Raw genomic sequence first — 16592 nt, forward strand, 5'->3', positions numbered from 1 at the left:
GTGAGGGTGGGGGGGACAGGAGGAAGAAAGGAAGAGGCAGAGACAGTGGGCTGAGGGAGAGCTGGGAAGGGGAAGAGAAAGCAGGGATTACCTGAAATTGAAGAAGTCAATGTTCATACCGCTGGGGTGTAAACTGCCCAAGCGAAATATGAGGTGCTGCTCCTTCAATTTACAGGGGGCCTCACTCTGGCCATGGAAGAGGCCCAGGACAGAAAGGTCGGATTCGGAATGGGAGTGGGTTGAAGTGCTGAGCCACCGGGAGATCAGGTTGGTTATTGCGAACCGAGCGGAGGTGTTGGGCGAAGCGATCGCCAAGCCTACGCTTGGTCTCACCGATGTAGAGCAGCTGACACCTAGAGCAGTGGATGCAATAGATGAGGTTGGAGGAGGTGCAGGTGAACCTCTGCCGCACCTGCAAATACTGCTTGGGTCCTTGAATGGAGTCAAGGGGGGAGGTAAAGCGACAAGTGTAGCATTTCCTGCAGTTGCAAGGCAAAGTGCCAGGAGAAGGGGTGGTTCGGGTGTGAAGGGACAAATTGACCAGGGAGTTACGGAGGGAGCGGTCTCTGCGGAAAGCCGACGGGGAGGAGATGGGAAGATGTGGCCAGTGGTGGGATCCCATTGGTAGAAAAAAAAGCTGGAGAAAATCAGCGGGTAAGGCAGCATCTATGTAGCGAAGGAATAGACAACGTTTCGGGTCGAGACCCTTCTTCAGATTGATGTCGGGGGGGACACACGAAAAATAAAGGAAGAGGCGGAGACAGTAGGCTGTGGGAGAGCTGGGAATGGGAGGGGAAGGAGGGAGAAAGCAAGGACTACGTGAAATTAGAGAAGCCAATGTTCATACCGCTGGGGTGTAAACTACCCAAGCAAATATGAGTTGCTGCTCCTCCAATATGCGGTAGGCCTCGCTCTGGCCATGGAGGAGGCCCAGGACAGAAAGGTCGGATTCGGAATGAAAGGGGTAATTGAAGTCTTGAGCCACCGGGAGATCAAGTTGGTTATTGCGAACTGAGTGGAGGTGTTGTGCGAAGCGATCGCCAAGCCTGCGCTTGGTCTCACCGAGGTTGATCATACGCTGAATAATCCAACCACATATTTGTTTGGAAGTGGAAAGAAACAATAGAAATTGCATTAATTGCAACGTGTAAAAAGAGTTGAGATACTGTATTATAATTTTGCTGCATGTCATTGTGGTATATATCATGTCTTAATTGGTGAATATGTTTGGTTTATGACTTTATTTGAAGCAGAAAAAATATGTGAATGCCTCATTGAGCATAATTCCGACTGGTAACTACGCACTTCGTCCGAGCACATTATCGCACGCGTCATGCAAGCCATCTTAAATGACAACCTAAACTGTCATTTGGCAACTTAAAAAGCTGTCAAGGTTGCCAGGCTGACAACAGAGAAAAACATTTATGTGAGAGCCCTGCAAGGTGTATAATATTTTTGACACTGTCATAGGCCTTTCTTACATATGCTGTCACAACACACTGTAGTCTCTAAACAACACTTCAGTAATTTTCCTTGCCCTCCATTTCAGAATAATAGTGTTTTAAGCCAATAACTCGACACTAGCACTGGCAATAAATAAATAAATAAGCACCGCTTTCCAGCCTCTTATCTCATTGACTACGCTCGGCTGCAAATCGGTGTCAATCTGGTGGACCATCTTCCTCTAGTCGTGGGGGTGGGGAATTGGGAGGAACAAGTGGAACAGCTCTTCATCTAAATCCGGCCCTGAGTGCTGGAATATCTCAGCAGGTCAGGCAGCATTTCTGGAGAGAATGGATAGGTGACATTTTTGTTCAGGACACTTCTTCGAAAAAATCTCGACTCAAAACGTCACCTATCAGTCTGAAGAAGGATCTTAATCCGAAGTAACTCAGAAAGTCAGGCAGCATCCCAGGAGAATATGAATAGGTGACAATCAGTCTGTAGAAGGGTCGCGACCCGAAACATCATCTATCCATGTTCTCCAGAGATGCTGCCTGGCCCGCTGAATTACACCAGCACTTTGTGTCTTTCCTATATTAAAAGTGAGTAGAGCATCTTGTAGTTCTTTATTTCTTCATTTTTAATATATGTAGACTTTATTTACATAGAAACATAGAAAATAGGTGCAGGAGTAGGCCATTCGGCCCTTCGAGTCTGCACCGCCATTCGATATGATCATTGCTGATCATCCAACTCAGTATCCCATCCCTGCCTTCTCTCCATACCCCCTGATCCCTTTAGCCACAAGGGCCACATCTAACTCCCTCTTAAATATAGCCAATGAACTGGCCTCAACTACCTTCTGTAGCAGAGAATTCCACAGATTCACCACTCTCTGTGTAAAAAATGAGTTTCTCATCTCGGTCCTAAAAGACTTCCCTCTTATCCTTAAACTGTGACCCCTAGTTCTGGACTTCCCCAACATCGGGAATAATCTTCCTGCATCTAGCCCGTCCAACCCCTTAAGAATTTTGTAAGTTTCTATAAGATCCCCCCTCAATCTTCTGAATTCCAGCGTGTACAAGCGTGTACATTTATCAGAAGTGAATTCTCTTATTTGGTTTTCACATGGTCAAATGTTATACTGACAATACACACACCAAGCTCATGACGGTATTCAGCTATGAATGTTTGAACAGTGCTGCACTCTGCTGGATATAATATGAATAATATCAACATGCAAGCTGATCCAGTGCCAACTATATCACTCTGCCCCAATTGTCTTGCATTTATCTTTAAAATCGTATCAAATAGGTCAGGATGTCGTGAACATTGGAAATGATTGCTTCATCATTATCACTGCTTCACCTCTATCATTTATGTCCTTGCTTTCGACAAAAATACTCCCCATTCTAACCCCACTCTCCCTGGCAGACTAGGAATGGCGTTTGACGACTCCCCCACCCCTTCCGGGTGGAATGAGGGGAGAAACCAGCAGGTAGAGGTTGTGGGGGTGGAACTGGCAGACGCAGAGAGGGGGAGAGACCTGCAGTCTGGGGGTCGGGTTAATACTCATGGGCAGAGGGAGGGGTAGGTGGGGATGGGCAAGTGGGAGAGGTGGGCGGGGGGGGGGGGGGGGGGTGGGGGAGGGGGGGATGGCTAAAAGGGAGGCGAGGGGGGGGAAGGTGGGAGAGGGAATGAGGGGGGTGATCAGACGGTGGAGACCGACAGAGGGAGGGTGGGGGGTCCGGCAGACAGAGAGGGGACGGGGGACAGGCAGACCCTCAGAGGGAGGGCGGGGGAGCGACAGACAGAGTTTCCATGTATCTGGTGTTCTTGTCCTTGGGATGGCAGAGGTTGTGGGTGCGGGAGGGGCTGCTGGAGCTGCCGATGGAAGTAAATGCAGTGAACGTTGTAGATGGCAGAAATCAAAATAATTGCTTTAATGGTGAATAATGTGAATGTTTCGGGTGGTGGATTGGATGCTGATGTAACAATGGTGGCACAGTAACGCAGTGGTAGAGTTGCTGCCTTACAGTGCAGAGACCAGGGTTCAATCCTGACTATGGGTGCTGCCTGTATGGAGTTTGTACATTCTCCCTGTGACCCGCATGGGTTTTCCCCGGGTGCTCTGGTTTCCTCCCACGGACTCCAAAGTCTTGCAGGTTTGTAGGTTAATTGGCTTTGGTAAAATTGTGTATTGTCCCTCGTCTATGAGATAGTGCAAGTGTGCGGGGTGATTGCTGGTCGGCGTAGACTCGGCGGGTCGAAACGCCTGTTTCTGCGCTGGATCTCTCAACTAAAATTTAAATTATTTGTCCTACAGCTTCTTGATAATCATTTGAACTGCAGCCAGAGACGTCATATCGTCATACAGCACGGAAACAGGGCCTTCAGCCCGACCTGCCCGTGCCGACCAAGATACTCCACCCATGTTCTCCAGAGAGGCTGCCTGACCCGCCAAACTACTCCAGCATGGTTTATTTTTCTACATTTAAATAGAGGGTCTTGCAGTTCTTGATTTCTTCATTTTTTATATATGTAGAGTTTATTTATCAGTAGTCAGTTCTCTTATTTGCTTTTCACATGGGTAAACCTGTCCCACCTGCCTGCGTTTGGCCCATATCCCTCTAAAACTTTCCTATCCATGTACCTGTTCCAATGTCTTTTAAATGTTTCTGCCTCAAAAACCTCCTCTGGCAGCTACTTCCATACACACACCGCCCTCTGTTAAAAATTTCCCCCTCAAGTTCCTATTAAATCCTTCCTCTCTCACCCGAAACCCACGTTCTCTGGTTCTTGATTCCCCTGCCATGGGTAAAAGGCAAGAGGAAAACTAGATATATGAAAAGGACTAGAGATATGAAAGAACAAATGAATGAAGGGTATAAAAAGGACAAATCAGAGCCCGCAATGAGGGAACAAGGAAAGGTGGAGCCCACAATGGTCCATTGTTGGCAGTGGCAGTGGCAGTGGTAACAAGTGGCAAGTCTGGGTTAAAAACATGGTCATGGAGCTGGAGAACAGAAGGAATCACAGAGGGGGAGCAGTGAGAGAGGGTGTTGCTGATCTCACATCGGAGAGGGGAGAACTTCTTCAAAGTAGATATACCTTGAGGAGATTTCATAATGGAGCAGACAAAATGTGTAGGAAGGAACTGCAGATGCAACTTTAGACCGATGGTAGACACAAAATGCTGGAGTAACTTGTCAGGCAGCATCTCTGACGAAACGGGGTAGGTGATCTTTCGGGTCGAGACCCTTCTTCAGACTGAGCAGTTCCTTGTTTCTACAATGATACATGTTGTGGGTGCCAGAATTGTATCTGCAGTGCTCCAATTCACACTTTGACATGGAACATCTCCTACATTGTGGACCTCTTTCATGGCCTCCCTGCTTCCCAATGTGGAGGTATTGGCGCAGTCCGTGCATACGACCAACAGAAGTACTTGAAATAACACAGTGACAATCACCCCTCACCTTTTCAATGAGATTGTAACACTCCTCAAGCTTGGCGACCCTGTCCTGAAGATTTGTGCTGGCTTCATGATGAATCCGATCCCACTCCTTATAGTCGTCAAATTCCAGGTCGGCATAGGCAAAGCACAGTGTTCTCAAACCTGAAAATCAGTTACAACCTCTTCAGCAAAGGACACAAACCACAGCCAGAAATATACTTAAGCTTATATACAAAACTTGCCTCCGAGGGGAACAAAAATTAAATTACTCCATAGGAATGGGTTAAGGGAGACAATGAACAAGAATTCACAATTTGGAAAAGAGAAGAAATATCTAATATTAGAGGGCTTAGCTTCAAGGTGAGAGGGACAAAGGTTAAAAGCAAATGTGCAGGGGGTTCATCCATTTAACGACCTAACACAGAGGGTAGTGGTTGCCTGGCATGCAGTGCCAGTAATGGTGGTGGAAACAGGCACAATAATAGAATTTGAGACTTTTGGATAGGCACGGATATGCGGGGAATGGAGGGATTTTGATAATGTGCAGGCAGCTAAGAGATGGTCGATGGGGGCGCTGCGAGACTGCTGCCCTGCCAGCAGCGTGTTCATTATTTCTACCTTTTTTGTTTATTTTAGTGTGTCCAAGTGTTTGTTTTGGTGTCTCTTAGTGTGTCTTGTGTGGGGTGTGGTGAAGGGGGAAGGGGGAACCGCTTTCGGCCGCCTCCTCCATGGAGAGGTGACTTTTTTCCATGTCGCCTCCCTCGCGGCCTTTCCCGGAGTCGGGCCCAAAGTTTCAGCAGCGGGCGCAGCGTGGAGTTTACATCGCGGTGCGGGCCCGCCTTTGCCGGGTGTCGCCAGAAGGGAGTGTTCCGATCGCTGGCTCGCGGACTATTACACCCTGAAGCCGCGGTCTGCAGAGCTTCTAGCCATGGACGCAGCGTCTGGAGCCTGGGATCCCTCGCCGGGGATTCCCGGAGAAGAGCTCCGACCGCCGGCCCGCGACCTATAACATCCTGAAGCTGCGGTCTCCGGTAAGTAAGTGCCGATTCGGGACCTCCAAGCCGCGGAGTGTGTTCGACCGTCCCGACGAGAGGGCCTGTACATCCGGCCGTCCGTAGCGGTCACTATGCAGGATTTTATGGCCCCGACCACGGGTGAACGAGGAGGAGGACTGACTGAACTTTGTGCCTTCCATCACAGTGAAGAAAGCTGTGGTGGATGTTTGTGTTTAATCTTATTGTGTATTGTGTATTCTATTTTAATTGTACCCGCTGCTGGCAAATTCATTTCAGTGCACATTTGGGTGTATGTGACGAATAAAATTGACTATAGGCTATTGACTATTAGTCTTGGCATCATGGTTGACACAGATATTGTGGGCCAAACCAAACGCCCTGTTCCTCTGCTGTACCCTTTTATTTTAATGACCAGAGACTCAGATTCCCCAGTCCTCCAAGGTTCCCTACAGCTGCCAGCCCTGCACTTTGACAGGAACATGCTGACTTTGAACTCTCACTTTTAAAAGCCTCCCACTCGTCAGATGTTCCTTTGCCCACAGACCAACTATTTCAATCAACTTTTGCAAGCTCCATCAAAATTCACCTTCCCCAATTTAGAACTAGAATGTGTGGACCGATTCTGTCCTTATCCGTAACTGTTTTAAAAAACTAATAGAACTATGGTCACTGGTCCCAAAGTACATCTCCACGGACACCTCAGTCTCTTGCCCTGCCCTTATTTTCCAAGAGCAGTTCTACCTTTGCCCCACCCTCAGTAGGGCCCTTTATAGACTGCCTGAGGAAACTTTCCTGCACACTCTCATCAAATTCCATCTCATCTAAGCACTCAACATTATAGCGTTCCCTGTCTATATTAGGAAAAGGAAAATCCCCTACAGGTGGCATAGTGGCGCAGCAGTAGAGTTGCTGCCTTAAAGCGCCAGTGATCCCGGGGTCCAATCCTGACTACGGGTGCTGTCTGTCCGGAGTTTGTACGTTTTCCCCGTGACCTGCGTGGGTTTCCTCTGGATGCTCTGGTTTCCTCCCACACTCCAAAGACATACCGGTTTGGAGGTTAATTGGCTTGGTAAAATTGGTCCTAGTGTGTGTAGGAAAGTGTTGGTGTGAGGGGATCACTGGTTGGTGCGGACTCGGTGGGCCAAAGGGCCTGTTTCTGCGTTTTATCTCTAAACTAAACTAAACTAAAATGACCACCCTATTATTCTTGCAACACTCCACAATTTCTCTGTACATGAGTTCTTCTAATTCCCATTTCCACTAAAGGACACTTGGACAAGTACATGGATAGGGAAGGTTCAGAGGGGTTTGGGCTGAACACGGGCAAATAAGACTAGCTTAGAAGGGCATCTTGGTAGACAAGGACATCATAGAAGTCATTTTACATCCAAGTTTCCTCACCTTCTGCAGCAAACTGGTCCAGATGATTCAAAGTCTCAACTTTGTGCTTTGACAATTGAGAAAGTCTCTCAAAAATGACGTTGTCCTGTTGAAAGGCAAGATATTTATTTAGCTCATCTTCCAAATATCTTACAGAAATTCTAAATGATGCGAAATGATGACAATCGTTCAAAATGAACACGCTTTGTCTTTATTCCTTGGAGCACAGGAAGATGAAGGGTGGTCATATAGAGATGTACAAGATCATGAGAGGAATAGATCAGGTAAATGCACAACTCCCCCTCCCATTCTCAATCTGACCTTTCTGTCCTGGGCCTCCTCCATTGTCAGAGTGATGCCCAGTGCAAATTGAAACAGCACCTCATATGTCGCTTGGGTAGTTTGCACTCCAGTATTGACTTCTCTAACATCAGATAGCCCTTGCTTTCCCTCTCATTACCCGTTCTCCCACTAGTCTTATTGTCTCTGCCTACATTCCATCTTTGTCCCAACCCCTCCCCTGACAACAGTCTGAAGAAGGATCTCGACCCGAAACGTCACCCAGTCCTTCTCTCCAGAGATGCTGCCTCACCCGCTGAGTTACTCCAGCATTTTGTGTCTATCTAGGTAAATGCACAGAGTCGTTTACCCAGAGCAGGGGAATTGAGAACCAGAGGACATATGCTCAAGGTGAGGGGTAAAAGATTTAATAGGAACACGAGGGAAAAATTGTGTTTCCACAAAATGCACAGTGGCGCAGCGGTAGGGTTGCTGCCTTACAGCGGCAGGGTCCCAGGTTCGATCCTGACAACAGCTGCTGCCTGTACGGCATTCATACTTTCACCCCGTGACACGGGTTTTCCCCGTGTGCTCCAGTTTCCTCCCACACATCAAGCATGTACATCTTATAGGTTAATTGGCTTTGGTGAAAAAAATGTTTTAATTGTCCCCAATGGGTAGGATAGTGCAGGTGTACGGGAATCACAGGTTGGTGCGGACTCTGTGGGCCGAAGGGCCTGTTTCTGACCTCTATCTCTAAGTTAAACTAAACAAGGGGTGGTAGATGTATGCAACGAGTTGCCAGAGGAGGTAGTTGAGGCAGGTAGTATCATAACATTTAAAAAACATTTAGACAGGTACACGGATAGGACAGGTTTTGAAAGATATGGACCAAATGCAGGCAGGTGGGACTAGTGTACATGGGGCATGTTGGTCGGAATGGGCAGTTAGGCTTAAGGGCCTATTTCCACACGGTATGATTGTATCAAAAGTATTTGCAGATGATACATAATCAAAGCTGTGCTATTTTGTGCACTAGCGAAAGCATTTAGTTTAGTTTAGTTCATTATCATATATACCGAGGTACATGAAAAGCTTTTCAGTTGCACGCTATCCAGTCAGCGGAAAGACTATACATGATTACAATCGAGCTGTTCACAGTGTACAGATACAGGGGAAAGGGAATAATGTTTGGTGCAAGGTAAAGTCCAGAAAACTCTGTTTAAAGATAATCTGAGGATCTCCAATGAGATAGAAGGTAGCTCAGGATCGCTCTCTAATTCTTGATAGGATCGGGTTCAGTTCCTTGATAACAGCTGGGAAGAAACTGTCCTTGAATATGGAGGTATGCATTTTCACACTTCTGTACCTCTTGCCTGATGGGAGAGGGGAGAAGAGGGAGCGACCGAGGTGAGGCTTGTTCTTGAGGCTGGTGGCCTTGACGAGGCAAAGTGAAGTGTAGATAGAGTCAATGGAAGGGAGGATTGGTTTGTGTGATGGGCTGGTCTGCGTCCACAATTCTCTTCAATTTCTTGCAGTCTTGGATGGAGTTATCCCCAACCCATGCGGTGATGTGATGTTTCCCAATGAAATGCTTTCTCTGGCACATCTGTGGAAGTTGGAGAGAGTTGTTGGGAATAATGTAGATGGAGTCAATTGAAGGGATGTCGGTTTGTGTAATGGACTGGACTTCATCCACAATTCTCTGCAATTTCTGCAACCTCCCTTCCTTGCCAAACTTCCTAAGCCTTCTAAGGAAAGAGAGGAAATATCCAGATACTTACTGCTCCTTTGCAGTAGAGACGAATCTTTCCTGATGGTACTCTAACGATCACTGACATTCGCTTCCTGTGGCTGTTGGGGAAGTAAGGAAATTCACAACATGATATGAATAATTTAAGTAAGTATATGATGGCCAATCTACAAATTCTACTTGTACATTCATGTTCCTTGGTACATTCATGGCCACAAACTCTTTGAATCACTTCCCTCTGGAAGGCGACTCCGGACTGTCGAAGCTGCCACAGCCAGACATAAAAACAGTCTTTTTCCACGAGTGGTAGCTCTACTTAATAACCAAAAATCTGTAGCCTCCTTTTGCTCTGCTATGTTATTTAATTCACATGTTAAATCAATAATGTTCTGTTATTAATGTTTAATGTTTTATGTATCATTCTTAACTGTCACTGTATGTGGGCGGAGCACCAAGGCAAATTCCTTGTATGTGAATACTTGACCAATAAACGTATTCATTCATTCATTCATTCATTGTTGTTGTGGATTACTGATTCTTTAGTTTGGAGATGCAGCCTGGGGACAGGCCCTATGACCCACTGAGTCCACGCCGACCATCGATCGTTCACACTGGTTCTATGTGTAGGAGGAAACTGCAGATGCTGGTTTATACCGAAGATACTGTAGACACAAAATGCTGGTGTAACTCAGCGGGTTAAGGGCCTGTCCCACTTACGCGACCTTGGCTTGCAAATTACGCAACCTCGTGGTCGCTTGAGGCGTACGGGCCCGGTCCCACTTAGAAGCACGGAGTTGTGCGGGGCTGGACCCGACATCGCGCAGGGCTCCGAAATTCTTGCAGTGACCGAAATCTTCGCGCGCCAACGGCCTGTCGGCACGCAGGCGCATTGCGGTCGTACGCAGCGTCTTGACATCGTACGCAGCGTCTTGACAGCGTACGCAGCGTCATGACGCCGTACGCCTAGCACGTGGCATTGCGTGATGACGTCACTGACTGGCGTGGCGTTGCGTGTTGACGTCACCGCCCGATGCCGTGCGACGCCCAAATTCAGTCGGCCCGCCTCCTGCCCAGCTGATTGGTAAGACTGACGTAAATGACGTCACGCGTGAACATAACGCGTACTTAGGGCGTACTTAGAGCGCGAACTTCGCGTGAACACCGCTTCCAGTTGGTCGTGCCAAACGCACGCAATCGCATGCAAGTGGGACAGGCCCTTTAGGCAGCAAGTCTAGAGAAAAGGAATAGGGGGTGCTTTCAAAACAACCCAAAATGTCAACTATTCCTTTTCTCATCCACTCCCGGTATACCAGGGGTAATTGCACAGAGGGTCAATTAACCTACAAACCCGCACATCTTTGGGATGTGGGAGGAAACTGAAGCACCTGGAGGAAACCCACGTAGACTAACTCCACAGAGACAGAGCCCAAGCATTAGGATCAAACCCGGGTCCAGTGAGAAAATAAATAATTATGTAAAAGCACTCAGAGTGCCAGAGACCCGGGTGCGATCCTGACTGCGGGTGCTGCCTGTATGGAGTTTGTAAGTTCTCCCTTTGACTGCGTGGGTTTACTCTGGGTGCTCCAGTTTCCTGCCACGTTCCAAAGACGTGAAGTTTTGCAGGTTAATTTACTTCTGTAAATTGTCCTTGGTGTGCAGGATAGAACTAGCGTGAATGGGTGATCAATGATCGGCATGGAATCCGTGGGCTGAAGGGTCTATTTCCATGCTGTATCTCTAAACTAAAATAATCTGCACAGTGTTGGTGGGCAATCGGGGCCCACTACAGGCCGTGTGAGGGAGTGCGAGGGAAGGGACAGGAGAACAGGGGTGCAAGGATAGGGAGGGGGGAGGGAGAGATGCGATGGGGTTGAGAGGGGACGCAACCGGTAAAGTGAGAGAGAAGAGGAAGCATTCAGAGGTGAAGGAAGGAATGAAAGAATGGGAGACATTTGCAAAGCAGCAGTGGGTGAAGGTGGAGAATGAGGGCAAGGGTGAAGAGTTGGGTGAGAGGATGGCAGGCAAGACGAGACGGGTTGGGTGAGGGCCAATACAGAGGATGTGACAATAATGACGATACTTTAACATACAAAATGGTCGCAGTACCTGGTAAATTCCAGAACATGCAGAAGCTGATAAATCTGCTTCTCTCCCATCTGGGAAATGAAAAATAATATAATCAATTATTTTATCGTATTAATGCACCTGTTGAGGTACATAAACTTACTTGAACAAATACTGCACACGTAACATTCATCTTTTTTTAAAGCAAGAGATTCTGCATGAATATTTCCGTAAAATTCTTCCATTCTTAAAAAGAAAAGAATGAACAAATTCTCAACATAAAGCAAGCTGCCTTGTGCACTCATTCTGACGGCCCACGTTCACTTACAGCGGATGAGAATGACTGGGGCTGGGCAGCGAGGAATCAGCAATCACTTGGCCGGAGGAGGTTTATGAGAATGATCCCGAGGATGATGGGTTAACGTGCGAGGAGTGTTTGATGGCACTCGGCCTGTAGACGCTGGAGTTTAGAAGGAAGAGGGGGACCTCATTGAAACCTACTAGAAAATGAAAGGCCTAGATAGAGTGGATGTGGGGAGGTTGTTTCCACAAGAGGGAGAGTCTAAGACCAGAGGGTACAGCCTCAGAATTAAAAGGATGTATCTTCAAAATTGAGTTGAGAAGGAATTTCTTTAGACAGTGGAATTCATTGCCACAGATGGCTGTGGAGGCCGTCATTTGGTGTTTTTTTAAATGGAGATTAATAGTGAGGGTATTACAGATTACGGAAGAAGGCAAGAGAGTGAGACTGAGGGCGGAGCAGACACAATAGGCCAAAGAGCCTAATTCTGTTCCTATGTCTTACTGTCTTTCATGAACATTGCGAATGATGTGAAGACATCTGTTGTTCAGGAAGTTTGGGATTTACAGCAACTCTCCCCACTTGCAGAACTTATTACTCTTCAACTGAACGCAAAATTTGTCCCATTTCAATAGCAATGTTACAAAATTTTGAGATTTTAAAAATCAAGTCTGCAATTTATCCCATCATATAAAGCATAAAAAGAAGTTTAATTTGACACCTAATTCACTTTCATATCTTGCATGACTTAACACTAAAGCTGTGATCGAGGACAGTCAAAAGCCCATAACTTTCTTAAAAATTAAGAGAACTGAAAGAGATTTTCAGTTATTATAGATTGAAGCATTCTGAAACAAATATGAAACAATCTTACTTGGATGACCTGAAATTAAAGCATATAATTAGTTAGTTACCCAATTGTAGCTAATTACAAAATTCAATTACTAGATCTAAACATCTATCCATTTCTTAAGAAAGATTAACATTTTTAAATAGCCTGTGTCCAAATAACATTCACACAAGAATTCACAATATAACATGATTTTTAAATCTCATTGTCATGAATTTATAGGCCAAATGGAAGGAATTTAGTGTTTAATTCCCGTAAATTAATAGCCATTTTAATCATCTTGCGAGTGGGTTTTTGTGGAACGCGATCGATTGGAACGTTGCGGTTGCGGTGAATTTAAACCCCATATCGGCAGGAAAAACACTGCCGGTTCTAAGTCACCTTTTCGTAACATAAAATTTGAATTAAGGTAATCCTAAGAAGCACGTTTATATGTAAAATAAACGGCTTTCCTTTCGCTGTCCCGTACCTGAAATCCGTCCCCGTTGTCGGCATTCACGGCATTAGAAGCTTTTTATTTTACTCCAGCGCTGAACTTGTCCCGCGATTAAAAAAAAAAAAATTCACAGACCGGCAGTCGGAACAAATCTTCAGCATAAGCTCGCACCCCGAGAAAATAAAACTCCGGCAGTGGAAACATCCTCCCAATATCCACTCTATCAAGGCCTTTCACTATTCAGTAACTTTCAATGAGGTCTCCCCTCATCCTTCTAAGTTCCAGTGAGTTCAGGCCCAGAGCCGTCCAATGCTCATCATATGTTAACCCAACCGACCCTGGAGACCAATCAAACCAAACTCACACGGATATGGTTCCATGCACCTTTCTGGACCCCACCCTGACTGTACCCTCCTCCCTTACACACAGCCCAGAATAAAAAATGCCAAGCGCTTTACTCACGGCATTGATGACGACAGAATCAGGAGTTCTTGCAGTGAAAACAAAACCAAGCTTCTTTGCAGCATTTACCAATGAGCTTTCATCTACACAAGAGAACACCTGTCAGCAAGTTTTCTCCCAAATTAAACTTTATTCGGAACAAAAATAAATACAAAATAAAAAGTGCAAAAAATACTAGATATTCTCATAATCTATACATTCAAGTGTCCTGCACAGTAGGTTTTGCACCTTTCTTTAAACAAAACATCTTTTCCACTCATGTGGCCCCTAGGGGTGATATCCCTTCCCTTGTTGGAATGGCGGCCCCACCGTGCCCTGCCCCTCAATGTACAGCAACGGAAAGACCCTAGACTGTGGTCCTCCCCCACAGTGCCTTGGCATTGGCTGCACCGAGCTTCAGTGTGTCCCTCAGCGCGTACTCCTGCAGTCTGGAGCGGGCCAGTCGGCAACATTCACAGACTGACATCTTGCTCTGCTGGGACATCAACCAACTTCGGACAGGCCAAAGGGCGTCTTTCGCCGAGTTGGTGATCTTCCGGCAGCACGAGATTTCAGTCTCCGAATGTGCCCCTGAGAACAGCCTGTGAATCACAGAGTACTCTGTTGTGGAGCTGTTTGGAATGAACCGTGACAAGGACTCTTGTATCGTTCTCCAGACCATCCTCGCAACTCCTCACTCTGCGAAGAGATGGGCAACCGGCTCCTCTCCGTAGGACAGTATGCGTCGGTAGTAAGATTCCGACAGTACAGGAAGGATATGACTTGGAGGTCATAAGGTCATAAGTAATAGGAGCAGAATTAGACCATTCGGCCCATCAAGTCTACTCCAATATTCAATCATGGCTGATCTATCTATCTCCCCTAACCCCATTCTCCTGCTTTCTCCCTATAACCCCTGAAACCCATACTAACCAATACAGCGATAAGACAGAATTCCTCCTCATAGGCTCCAAAGCCACACTCAGCAAAATCAATAACCCCACTCTCACCATCGACGGCACCACTGTCTCCCCATCTCCCAAGGCCCGCAACCTTGGCGTGATCTTTGATTCCACCCTCTCCCTTGAGCCTCACATCCGCCATGTCATTAAAACCTCCTTCTTTCATCTCCGCAACATCGCCAAACTCAGACCCTCTCTCACACCTCCCGCTGCTGAAAGACTCATCCATGCATCTCCTCCCGACTGGACTATTGCAACTCACTTCTCCTTGGCATCAGCTCCACCTACATCAACCGACTCCAACTGGTCCAGAACGCAGCCGCCCGACTCATCACCCACACCAAATCCTGGCATCACATCACTCCAGTCCTCAAACAACTTCACTGGCTACCCATCTCCCACTGGATCACCTACAAAATCCTGATCCTCACCTACAAAGCCCTCCACCATCTGGCCCCCCCATATCTCACTGACCTCCTCTCCCCCTACCAACCCTCACGGTCCCTCAGATCCACATCAGCCGGTCTCCTCTCCATCCACAAGTCCAACCTCCGCAGTTTTGGGGACAGAGCCTTCTCCAGGGCAGCTCCCAGGCTCTGGAACTCCCTCCCCCAACTGATCCGCAATTCCGTGTCCCTCACCATCTTCCAGTCCCGCCTCAAGACCCATCTCTTCACCTCTGCCTATCCTTAGCCCCACGTCCCCCTCCCTTTTCATCTGTGCATTAATTGCCTCATATTGTGTTTTGAATTGTATTCTGTCTTTACTTTGTGTACTAGTCATGTCTCTACTATTTATTTCATTCCCCTTACATGTTTTTCCTCTGCCTGCTAAATTTTGTAAGGTGTCCTTGAGACTCTTGAAAGGCGCCCATAAATAAAATTTATTATTATTATTATTATTATTATTAACCAAGAATCTATCTATCTCTGCTTTTAAAATATCCATTGACTTGGCCTCCACAGCCTTCTGTGGCAAATAAATCCCAAAGATTCACCAATCCTCTGACTAAAGAGGGCCCTTTTCACCACCAGCCAAGCAAGGTCTAGGTGCTTGTTGGAGAGTTCCCACAAACATCTGTCAACTACAACCCCAATACTACGAGGTGAACCACTACTACAGATAATAAATCTAGTAATCAGACAGTCTCAAGAGTCAAGAGTGTTTTATTGACATATGTCCCAAAACAGAACAATTGAATTCTTACTTGCAGCAGCACAACAGATATGTAAAAATAGTACTCTGTAAAAGCCATAATAAACAACAACAAAAGTTATATATATCAAAACAAATAAATAGGTAATAATATTGCAGAAATAATGTCCCCAAGTGTATATAGTTCAGAGCCGACTTGAAGGTTGGAGCATTTAATAGTCTGATGGCTGTAGTGAAGAAGGTGTTCCTGAACCTGGCTGTCAGTTTTCAGACTCCTGTCAGAAGACGTAGGAGCAGAATTAGGCCATTCGTCCCATTGAGTCCACTGCACCATTTGATCATGGCTGATCTATCTTTCCCTCTCAAGCCCATTCTCCTGCCCTCGCCCCATAACCTTTGACACCCTTGCTAATCAAGAACCTGTCACACTTCATTTAAAAAATACCCGATGACTTGGCCTCCACCGCCATCTGTGGCAATATATTCCACAGATTCATCACCTTGTGACCAAATAAATTCCTGCTCATCTCCATTCTAAAGGTTCGTCCTTTTATTTTGAGGCTGTGCCCTCTGGTCCTAGACTCTCCCACTAGTGGAAACATCCTCTCCACACCCACTCTATGGCAGCTTAAATGGTCAGCACACAGGGCAATGAAACACTCTTGTCTCTTAACTCAATCTAGTTACCAAGTAATTTACTACCAGTCAACTAAATACAAGCAAAAAAATATATTTATTGAGTTGTCGGCTACAAACCTGTTGCATATAAGGGCAATTAATGTGATCTCAAAAATTATATATGTGACAAAAATACCAGCATCTAAAATCAAATAAACAATAGATACATAACACTAGGATTATCTTCTCCAACTGATGTGCTAATGGTTGCTCATTTCCCAGTAACCATTGCACAACAAATCCTGCAACTTTTTCACTGTGGTGGGGAGATGGAACTGTGGAAGTTAAAAACATTTATTCTTAACAAAAATGGATTCAGCTGAAATTAAAGACAGGCTATTACTTTTCTCCTAATTAATTGCAAAGCCAGCAGGAAG

At 46.2% G+C, this 16592-nt stretch overlaps 1 protein-coding gene across 6 annotated transcripts in view; it reads right to left on the reverse strand.

Moving 5' to 3' along the window:
* Positions 1 to 16592, reverse strand: part of atp8a2 (ATPase phospholipid transporting 8A2) — a 279736-nt gene that overhangs the window by 131564 nt on the left and 131580 nt on the right. For all 6 annotated transcript variants that reach the window (XR_004412354.1, XM_033022781.1, XM_033022782.1 and 3 more), the window contains 5 exons: positions 13442 to 13524; positions 11435 to 11484; positions 9360 to 9429; positions 7318 to 7402; positions 4923 to 5062 (listed from right to left, as the gene is read on the reverse strand). Coding sequence is in view for 5 of the 6 variants with exons in the window: in XM_033022781.1 (XP_032878672.1) it covers positions 4923 to 5062; positions 7318 to 7402; positions 9360 to 9429; positions 11435 to 11484; positions 13442 to 13524 (428 nt within the window). In the remaining variant the exon portion in view is untranslated. The remainder of the gene's footprint in view (positions 1 to 4922; positions 5063 to 7317; positions 7403 to 9359; positions 9430 to 11434; positions 11485 to 13441; positions 13525 to 16592) is intronic.

The sequence above is a fragment of the Amblyraja radiata genome, chromosome 6 (assembly GCF_010909765.2).
Source record: "Amblyraja radiata isolate CabotCenter1 chromosome 6, sAmbRad1.1.pri, whole genome shotgun sequence".
NCBI classification, from domain to species: Eukaryota; Metazoa; Chordata; class Chondrichthyes; order Rajiformes; family Rajidae; genus Amblyraja; species Amblyraja radiata.